Here is a 10,186-nt window from a genome sequence, read left to right on the forward strand (position 1 = left end):
ACAGCATCAAGAATCTAGCCCACTTTAGGTCAGCTTTCCACCTTCATTTCAGTTCTGTGGTTAGATCAGGTAGCTTCCAAATAAAAGTGATCATTTTGTGTGGTATACTTCAAAGATGTCCACGACTTTTCCGCCCTTTGGGTACCCTGTTTCTCATCTACATTAGGCTTAGGGGTGATTTCTCATCAATATGCCCAGGTTTTGCCCTTTCCTGGCTTAATTCCTACCTAAAAATTATAGACTCCAAACCTGCTGCTTCTGCCCCCACCCTACTCTCAACCTTCAGTGAACTCTGATGCTTAGGGCTCTGTCCTTGTCTTGGTCTGGGCCTCTGCCTTCTGCTGTGTCTTCTACAGCTAGACACAGACTCATCCCTTCCCCTGCAGTCTCTCCTTGCCCTTGCCAGAACCTAATGCCTGAGACCATGACTCCGTCATGCTTATTCTCATCTGTGTTTCAATTGTCATTATAGATGTCTTGGGTTATAAGGATCCTCTGAAAGTAGTTATTTATGAGTCAGACCCCACAATTGTCTGGTTCTATTTCCAGCAAGCTCATCTTCCCTCTTCCTTCCCTGTATGTGACACACACAACCAGAACCAAAGCCAGCCTAATAATAATCCCTATGCCAATACTGTGCTTGAGATTGCAGAGTGCTGCTTCTACTTTAGCTCTATACAGACAGAAAGCATAATGTGCTTTAAATAGATTTTTATTTATTTTTCTTTATATTAATTTTTTTCTCCCATAGAGGAATAACATTAAAATCTAACAATCAGAATCCTGTTATACACGTACACAGGCATGCCACATGACTGGATTGAGGTGGTTGTGTCCTTGAGTCTGTCAGCATGTCACAACATGGTCAACCAGAGTTGCCTCATTTCAGCCAGTCTCAAAATACATCCAAGAGGGATTCATTCAACTTGTTGGTTTCATTTAGAACTAGGTGGCAGGGCAAGAGGGAAGATACTAGGGGCTATGGTGTGTCTGCATTCAGTCCCCTCACATAAAGCCACATGGATCTGAGGAGGCATCCAAGAGCTCTAGTGGGGTTCTTGTTGCACCTAAGACATTCTAGGTCAGAACAAATTGATCAGGGTTCCAGGTGGGGGGTGGGGAGCAGGCATACCCCCAAACAGCAGCAAACTGCATTCATACACACATGGTACCCTGCGAGGGCCAAACTGGCAAAAGCTGGAAAGTGACAACCAGCTTGAAGAGAGCACTCAGACATATTGGGGAATTACTGTAAGTCACCCTTTGATGTACTTGGGTCTTACTGTAGAAACAGGGGTCTCTCTGACATACTTAGTTTTGGCAAAGTGCTAGTAATATTGACATTAATTAATACAACTTCTCCAGGGTCTCTGAAAACATCAGTCACGACAGACTCTCTCACCCCCTCCTGTCTAAGGTTGCATAGGACTTTATGAATTCTAGTTCCCTCGTGTATTCAAGTTCTGTGGTTTAAAAAAAAATCCTGAAGCATGCTCAAGGTGAAAGGCACATACACAGTCAATACAGTATGATGAGGTCTGATGCTTCAGGAATCAGACTAGCAGGAGACTGAGTAGTGTTGGTTCATAGAAATCTATACACAATTAAAATATTGCCACACTTAAATGCTACCAAATCTGTAGGAAAGTACAAAAACATATGAGCCTTACAACCAGCCAGGTGATGACATTGGAGGGTTCTAGAACTACAGGAGCCTCCAGAAATATGTGTAAGGAGTCTCTTGAAATTTGAGCCAAATGTCCTATAACTTGCTCGCCCCCTCCACACCAGAAGGATCATGGGGACTGCTCACAACTGAGCCTATGCCCCAGCTGGCAGCAAAGGAGTAGGCAGGAAGAGCTGGAGGGAGCTTAAGCTCTCGGAAGTGCGGGAGACCCTAAGCTGGCTGTGAAGTGACCACTGGGTTGCTGAAAGAATAAAAGCAACTCTTTATAACTGAAGGAGAACCTTGATAAGAGAAGCAAGGTTGTAACTACTCGGGCCCTAGTGGACTGGCTTAGGGACTTTGATCTCCTTTTACTGTAGATTTGGCTTGGATAGGAGACCCCAACAGGAACTTCCTTTGTCCCCATCCTGGCAACCATGGGGCTACCGCCTCCCTTATCCATATACCCAACACGACCCTTGGGGCTATAAGATCAGGGAGCGCAGCTGCCTTTACCGTCATGAGATTACAGAGTTTTCCAACCAAGCCTCAGCTTGGCTGTGAGGCCTAGAAACCTGGAATTGGAATGAGGGGGAAGACCTATGTAAGTATGTAACAGGCAATCTTAAAAGTGTCAAGGAAGAAAGCACACACTAAAAAAGGACATTTAGAGGAAAAGGGAAGCAACTCAGGATATCCCAAGAAGCTGTTGCTGGTGACTGAGCCCAAAATTCACTCCCACCATAAGAAGGAGAATGCTGTCTGCCTGTGACCCCGCTGGTCTCACCCAGGGATTCAAGTTCCCTCCTCCAGTTGCTTACTGGAGAGGGGGAGGGTAACCATAGGGCCCCCATTTCTCCCCGTTGGACTAGAAAGGGAGAGAGCCCTGGGGGAGAAAATGAGAGGCCCCCTGGAAGCCCTGAACCTGGATAGGGACTGTTTGGGGGTTGGGACAGTGGGGCTCCTGGCTTCCTACCCGGGAGTGTTTATTAGCCATCCTGAGCAGAGTGAAATACAAGGCCAGAGGTGAAACATGAAGGCTGAGCTGTCAGTCTTGGGATGGCTTCACCCTACAGCTTGTCCTCCCCAGCATCATTCCCCTGCATTCTTACTCTGGAGTGTGCACTTTCCCTGCCTAGAAGCCCTCTGGCCTGCATCTCTCCTAAACTAGTTCTAGCACCTTGGGCACGTGAACATATGGCCAGGATGGCAGGGCCTTGCCCAGCCTCTATTCCTGGGGTGACATGTTGGGGGTAGGGCAACAAGGTACTAAGCCCTTCAGACTCAGGCGTTCAGAGGAGTGAATTTCAGAGGAGAGATATGGTAAATGGGATTATAAAAACTGGGGGCAGACTCCAGGCTCAAGCCCAAGAGGAGGGCTTGGCCACTGAGCAAGCACAGGGCCAGCTCCCATGGTGCCCTGCTCCCCACAGGTTCTTAACCTGTATGTCCTGTCTACATCTCCAGTAGGCTGCGTCTTACCCTTGATTCCCTCCACTTCTCCTTCTAACTCACATCTCACAGTCCTATTCCACATACTTTACCTTTACAGGCCTAAACAACTCCAAGGAGTCCAATCCCAGGGGAGGGGGGGGGGGGGGGGGGGAGACTAAAGGCAGAGGCCTTTAGTCTCAGCGCCACCCCCTATCCGTTTGGGAGGGAATTACTGGGAATGAATAAGGGCAGGGATGCGTGTAATGCCAAACATGAGATAGGTGAGGCTGTAAAGTAGGAATTGAAGGCAGAGAAAAGAGCTAGGTCTGGGAGAAGAGGCTAGTGGAAGGAGTGGGCCAGAGGTACAGGAACGGAGGGCAAGGATGAAGAGGAAGTCGGGGTAGAGATGGGGACAGAGAGCAGAGAAGGAAGGAAGGATGGAATGTCAAGGGAGGGGGAGGAAATGGAGGATTAGATATCAGGCATGGGGTCGGAGGGTGGGCAGAAGGGGCTTCAGAAGCGGATTAGAGGATCAGTGGTGGGAAAATCGAGGGAGGTGGGAGAGGGGGCTAGCACCCCACCTCTCTCAAGGAGGAGGGAGGTTGTAGTGTCCAACCCAGGTGGGCGGAGGGCGCTCCTCGCGCAACACACTGGCCGCGGCAGAGGGGCCCGACAGGGGTCCGGGGTCCGCGAGGCGCTTGTGGTTCGGCCGGCGGATCCTCAGTAGTTGAACTGGCGCTGGCATGGCTGATAGACGAAGCTGCCCTGATGCTTGGGCCGGCGCGAACGGCTCTCGCGGGCGCGGTTCTGCCGTTGCACCACCTTGGCGCTCAGCGCGTGGCGCTCGGCGCGCTGCCGGGCCCGCTGTACCCGCCGCGCCTGGCCCGCCTTCTCTAGCAGTGCAGCCCGTGCCGGCAGAGGGGCGGCGGCGTGGTGCAGGGCCCGGGGCTCGCGACGGGCGGGCGCCAACTCCCTGCGGGGACAGAGCAGGGCTCGGTCGGGGCCGGACAGGTCCCGGGGCGGAGAGGCGCGCTGGCACCGCCCACCCAGTCCCCGCACCCTCGCTCCGGCGCAATGCGGTCTCTGCTCTTAGCAGGGCGCCCGGTGCCCTTCTTGTGGGCCCCAGCCCTTCCTCCGAGCCAGCCTGGAGACGCCTCCTTAGTTCTAACCCCTGTGACGATTAAACCGGACTCCAGGGAAGGCTCGGCTCCCACCTCCAATTCGGTCCTTACCTTCCGAGCTAGCCTCTGGAAACCCCACCCCTCCGGCGCTCCGGCCTCGCCCCTCCGCCAAACCCGCCCCAAGCCTCGGAGCTCCGTTTCTCCCCAGCCCTGTCGGGGCCAACAAGCCAGGCCTCTCCCTCTCTTAAAGCTCCGCCCCTTTACCCTCAGGCCCTCCCCTAGCCTTGTCCCCGCTCTTTGCCACGAAGACACGCCTCTAAAGGCCCCGCCTTCGACGCAGGGCGGGCTCCTGGGCGCGCTTCCCCCAGCCTCCCGGCCTGGACCCTTGCCTCCCAGACACGCTTCTCTAGGTCTCCAGGCTACGTTCCCGGCCCGCTCACCCTTCGCTAAGGTCGCCGTCAGGCAGGGCAGCGTCGGGATGCGGGGAAGGGGGCCCAGGCTCCAGCACTATGGTGCTGCCGGTGACGTAAACGGACATGCTGGGATGTTCGATGAGGAGGTCCTCCAGGGGGTTGCTCTGGAGGCGGGCGGGCCCGAGTCCGGGCCCCTCTGCAGTAAAACAGGCGGGAGGGGTAACAAACCAGCTCTCGTCCATCAAGGAGGGCGCGGGCGGAGGGCGGCCTGCGGGAGCAGGAGCGGCCCCGGGGCTGGGTGGAGCCGCGTAGCTGTCTACGGGGCGCGGGAGGGGTAGCCATGCGGAGGAGGGGGCGCAGCGGGGAGGGACACACACACACCGGACACAGTGGGGCGGGGAGAGAAAGGGCATCGTTAGTCAGACCCGCAGCCCCGCCTGCCGCGCCCACGGGGCACCCATGGGCCAGGAGTCTCGACCAGCTGCCCTAAGGCACATGAGGTGTGGGCCCCAACGCTGAGCTGCCAGGAGATGGCCCGGGCTTTGCATGGGATGGGGCCCTGTTACCCTGCCTTCACAGTCACTGCCTCAGCCCCAGTTTGCCCGGGAGGCCAGGCGAGCTTCCCAATCCCCTAGTAGCTCCCTTCCCCTCCGCAGCTCGGCCACCTGCCCATCACAGGCCCAGGAATCAGAGTCCTGGCCCCCCGACCCAGGCCTCACCCGGCAGATCAATGATGAGCCAGCCGTCCACTTCATCCTCCTCGGAGACGAAGGCTCGGGGGCATCCGGGGTCCTCGGGGGGCGGGGGAGTACTGAAGAAAAGGCTGGTGAGGCGCTGGAACATGGTGGGAGAGTGAAACGGTCTCAGGGGGGCGCCCAGCGGCAGTGCAGATACCTGGGAGGTGCAGAGAGGAGTCACAGCGCCCACCCGACTCCCGGCTAGGGATATCACCCCCAGCCCTCAGAGCATAGTGAGAGTACGCTCTAAGGGATGTGTGGGGAAACTCTGCGGTGTGCGCGTGTCCTGGTAAGTCCACCTGCTTTCATGCTTCTCTATTTTCTGCGTGACCTTAGGAAGTTATTTAACTCATCTGTGCTTTAGTTTTCTCATCTATCAAATGCCAGTGATAATAGTACCTTCCTCTGGGCCCTTATAAGAATTACACGAGCTAATAATAGTATCCTCCTCTGGGCTCTAATGAGAATTAAATGAGCTAAACACAAAGTGCTTAGAGCCGTACCAGGGCACAGAGTAAGCGTTCAGTAAAATAATCAACTAGTTAATTATTAACATTATTGCATGCTCTAGGGGCATGGAAGGAGTGATGACTAGATGACTAGACTCTATCAGGAAAGGTCTCCAGAGGGTTGGACATCCACGCTGCACCTTGAAGGGTAAATAGCAGTTCTCCAAGCAAGGAAGAAACTGTCTGATATTGTGATTACTTATTATCATAATACAGCTAACATTCATGTGCTAGGTACTGTGCTAAGCACTTTACCTATATTACCACAGGTACTTCTCACAACAACTCTAGGAAGTGGGTCTAATTATTATCCCTCTTTTACAGGTAAAGAAACTGCAGCTCAGAGAGGTAATGTAACTTGTGCAAAGTCTCACAGCTAATAAGACACAGAAGTTGGATTTAAACCCATACAGTCAGATTCCAGAGTCAGCACCCCCAATCACTATACTCCATTGCCTTTGCTGGGTATCTCTCTGGATTAGACAGTTTTAACTTGGTGACCTGGGTGTTTTTCTGGGAAGAAGTTTTCATCATGATTTCCTAACATTACTCCTTGACCCCCCAGATTAGGAACCACTACTTGAGCCTGTGTGGCTTGTAAAGTACTGGCTAGCAGAAATCCCACAGAACCGCTACCATGTGATTGCACAGCTCTCATCTGTGTCTGTCAGATGAGGTTCTAAGATCCTATTCCCATGGGCCCTCCCCCCTCTCACCCTCTATACCTAAGCTCCTGCTCAAGGGCAGCATTCTTGGCTAGGAGGAAGATCAGGTTGCCTGGCCTCAGAGAGACAGCAGGTCAGTGGGAGGTAATGATGAAGGGAGGGCCTATCAAACCCCAGGAGCCCTTAAGGATGAGCAATGAGGGTAGGACCAGGACCCAACCCCTCAATCAGCCCTTCCCTGGATGAAAATAAGAAAGGAGATCCCCTGCTCCAGGAATAGAGATGTCAAGGAGGTGGCTATAGACCTGCCCTTCTCCCCACTTCAGCCTGCCTTAGGACTAGGGCTGGCTAGGAGTCCCCTGGATGTCCCAAAGCTTGAGCCTCCTCACCTATCCCCTGAAGATGGTCAACCATTTTGCTACTGAGACACATGTCACCTTCCTCTAGGGATGTTTCCACATTTCCTGTAGAACTCCCTGGGGGCAAGTCTACTTTTCTACTCCCTGGAGGCAGTCTACACTTACTGCTAACCCACCTGAGTTATTTCTATGCTTGTTGCTATCCCTCCCATTTCTGGGATATGTTTTCACATTTGCCACAGAATCATCCAACCTCCATAAACAGGGTATTTCCACATTTGCAAACCCACAGTGGGCTCCAGACAGAAGTATTCCCTGGGTGCTGGCTTCTCTGGTGGGAAATCTACAGAGATTATAATAAAAAGGTTGGGCACCCCCAACTAGTGTCTGCCTGATACAAGCCACATATCCCAACCTGTCTGTCGGCCATAGGGAGTCAGTGATTCAGTTACCAAAAATCCTGAAAGTTTGGCCCCTCCTGAAGGAAGAGAAGGTTGGAGCCTTGGTGAGGGCCATCATATTCACCTGGCTCATTTTACAACCTGAGAATCAGAGGAAATCAGTCTATCCAAAGACACACACTAGATGGTGGCCAGGCAGGTCTAGTCCCAGGACACTAAACATCCAGCGAAGGATGGATGTTTGCTGAAGGCCTCAGCAAACAATCACCCAAAAATATAATGAGGCAGGGGAGATAGGGAGGTCAGAGAGGAGTCAGAACTTTTCAAGTTACTGCTCACCTCAAAACCCCTCTGCCCAGCTATAAAAGGGTTTAGAGTTCCTAACACCAAGATTCATCATGCATTTACCAGAGCACCCACTGTGTACCAGAACCCATTGGGGATCTCCTCAAATTATAGACAGATTAAGGTAAAAGAGATTCAGTGGGAGGAAGCTCCCTGCCTGAAGTCACACAGCAAATAAGTGACAGAACCAGGAGTGACAGCAGCACCAGCCAGCCAGTGCCCGCCCCCTCTCATGACCACTGGGGGAGCCTCCCAGATTTGCTTTCCCAGCTTTGCCAGCTTCCTGGTTCTCACATTCCCAGTTCTGCTCCAGGGAGAACCATTCCCTTTAATAACTACAGCAGCTGTGCCCAGAATAGCTCTTGAGCCCCAAGCCACTTCTACCCCACCCATCCTTTAGCAAAGCCCAGGCTGGGATGGGACTCTTGGCCCAGTCTCTGGGCCCATCCACTTGGAAAGCCAGAACTCTCCTTCTCCTACTCCCTTCTCCTGGCCCTCTCTGTAAGCAGAGAAGGGGACAGCACAAGCCTAGTAATCACCAGCACTAGGCCAGGTCATGTCCTTCTCAGCTGACAATGCTAGGGGTTGGGGAGGTAATAAAGGGCCAAGCAGGGAACTCTCACCCTCCATCCTACCCCAACATCAGCCCCAGAGACACCCTGAGGCAGCCAATGACTCACCTTTCTGTGGTCAGAAATTTTGATGCAGCAATTTTATTGGGCTCTGGGTCTCCAAGGTTCAGAGTGAGGGTCAGGGCCACAAAAGGGGACCAGGTCTCCAGAGGCCTCCTGGAAAAAGATCCAGGAATGAGGGGACCTAAGAGCTCCATAAAATTTGGATGGCAATGAGCCCAAGGTGGAGGAGTCCCCAGTGTTAGGAGGATGTGTAACTTGTTACTTGTATTGAGTTCCTACTAGGCATGTGCCATGGCTAATGCATCTATCATTCACTCAGTAGGTATGACTCTAATTAGTTTCATGACCTGGAGTAAACAATTTCCCCCCTCTGTGCTTCAGTTTCCTCTGCGGTGAAATGGAGTCCAAGACCCCTTGTTTGGGGGTTGGGAGTGACATCCTCTAAAGCGCTGCACACAACAGCGATTAGGAAGATCAGACTCCGGCTTGGTAGTCCCCGGGGGTGCAGAGCTTGGAGCTGGAGAGAGGGTATTCCGCCATCTGGCGCTGCCCCCCCAACGACCTAGAAGTGGAGCTCTGGGCTGCCTCTGAACTCCAACCTACAGCCAGCAGCGCCGCCCGGACCTAAGTAGGGGATCAGGGGCCTGACTACAGCACCTGGGTTAGCCCAGGAAACTGCCGAGGCCCTTCCGGGCCTGCTGCCTTTCAGCGTTCCTCACCCGTGAGCCAAGCCCCGACCCAGCGCTTACCGGGTCACCGGAGGACAGGCGACCCGAGCCGGGGGGGCGGTGCCGGCCTTGGTGACGTCTCAATGTCATATGCAAATAGAGAGACGTCATGGTCTACCAGCGTGCGGCAGCCAATCGGAAGATGGGAATGCAGCCCGGCCACCGCCGGCGGAGACAAAGACCCGGGAGCCGGGAGCTCGGGGCGTGTCCAGAGACGCGGGACCCCCTGGGCCGAAGCAGGTCTGGACTCACCTTGGGGAGGGGGAGGTACGGCGGGCGGGGTGGCTCTGAGGTAGTTGCACGGCGGAGCGTCCGGGCTTCGGCGCTGATCACAGGCCGGGCTGCATCGCGGGGCTGGACTGGGAGGCGGCCGAGCTCCGGCTTGGAAGCTCGCGGCTGCTGCGCTCGCCTGCGGGGCTTTGAGACTGTGCAGCCGCTGCTGGGCTCACCGCACAAATTGGAACGTTCAAACAGCTGATTGTGACGTCACAAAGGAGCCCGCCCGCCTAGCGTCACCGGCGGCGGAGCGGTGGCCAATCGCAAGCTTCGGATCCCCCCTCCCCACCCCCTCCACGATCCGCTGGATAGTGGCTCCTTCCCGACTCCGAGCCTCGGGGGGCCTCCCAGAGAGGCCACTGCTGAGTTCTTTGACCCCTAGCTCCAAGGGAGACCTACAGACCTCTTGATGAGGACGGTCCCCACTCCCTACGAGATCCCCATCTTCTGCATTTCCTGGATATGCCCTAGCGCCCTCACCTAGCCCACTGTCCCCCATATCCTTCCACAGGGATCCTCTCTCCAAGTCCCCTAATCCGTACCCTTTTCTCAACTCCACGTCCGTGCACGTCCATTCTTCCCATCAACCTTCCCTATTCTCTCACCTCACCCCTTCACATTCTCTGCTTTCCCCGCTCTATTTTTCCTCAGCCTGGCAGGCTTGGGAGGTAAGGGACATCCCTTTCCGTGGTTCCAGGGGAGCACCCGGGAATGTAGAGGAACTGGCTCAGCTGACGGGAAGGTTTTCAGAATGGGACTTGAAAAGCAAATGCCCTGGACTGAATAGCCCATCTGGAGATGGCTCTGTACTGGAACATTTATGCTTTATTTAATCCACATTGCTACCAGGGCTGACAGGACAAGGATTATTAGGTCTGATTTACACACAGGGGAACT

General features: G+C 54.1%; 1 protein-coding gene across 4 annotated transcripts; it reads right to left on the reverse strand.

Annotated features, from left to right (window-relative positions):
- Positions 1-694: 694 nt before the first annotated feature.
- On the reverse strand, positions 695-9,577 carry TP53INP2 (tumor protein p53 inducible nuclear protein 2). 4 transcript variants are annotated; one of them, XM_019458727.2, is made up of 5 exons: positions 9,266-9,577; positions 8,331-8,438; positions 5,354-5,528; positions 4,662-4,830; positions 695-4,073 (listed from the first exon to the last, which is right to left on the reverse strand). In XM_019458727.2, exons 3-5 carry the CDS (start codon positions 5,475-5,477, stop codon positions 3,821-3,823), a joined length of 546 nt encoding a protein of 181 aa, XP_019314272.1. In that variant the 5' UTR covers positions 5,478-5,528; positions 8,331-8,438; positions 9,266-9,577; the 3' UTR covers positions 695-3,820. The 4 variants fall into 4 exon arrangements, with proteins under 4 accessions (XP_019314272.1, XP_019314269.1, XP_019314270.1 ...); XM_019458724.2 differs by having other exon boundaries at positions 4,662-4,950; positions 9,266-9,568; XM_019458725.2 differs by lacking the exon at positions 9,266-9,577 and adding an exon at positions 9,035-9,095 and having other exon boundaries at positions 4,662-4,950.
- Between the last annotated feature and the right edge of the window lie 609 nt (positions 9,578-10,186).

Source organism: Panthera pardus, unplaced genomic scaffold, assembly GCF_024362965.1.
Source record: "Panthera pardus isolate Hobbes unplaced genomic scaffold, ASM2436296v1 HiC_scaffold_25, whole genome shotgun sequence".
Classification (NCBI taxonomy): Eukaryota; Metazoa; Chordata; class Mammalia; order Carnivora; family Felidae; genus Panthera; species Panthera pardus.

Excerpts from the sequence above, each read along its gene's own strand:
- TP53INP2 (XM_019458726.2), bottom strand. The coding sequence starts at position 5,477 with ATGTTCCAGCGCCTCACCAGCCTTTTCTTCAGTACTCCCCCGCCCCCC. Across the intron at positions 4,951-5,353 it reads GCTCATCATTGATCTGCCGG|ACAGCTACGCGGCTCCACCC; the intron begins GTGAGGCCTGGG and ends CGCGCCCCGTAG. Across the intron at positions 4,074-4,661 it reads GACGGCGACCTTAGCGAAGG|GGAGTTGGCGCCCGCCCGTC; the intron begins GTGAGCGGGCCG and ends CTGTCCCCGCAG.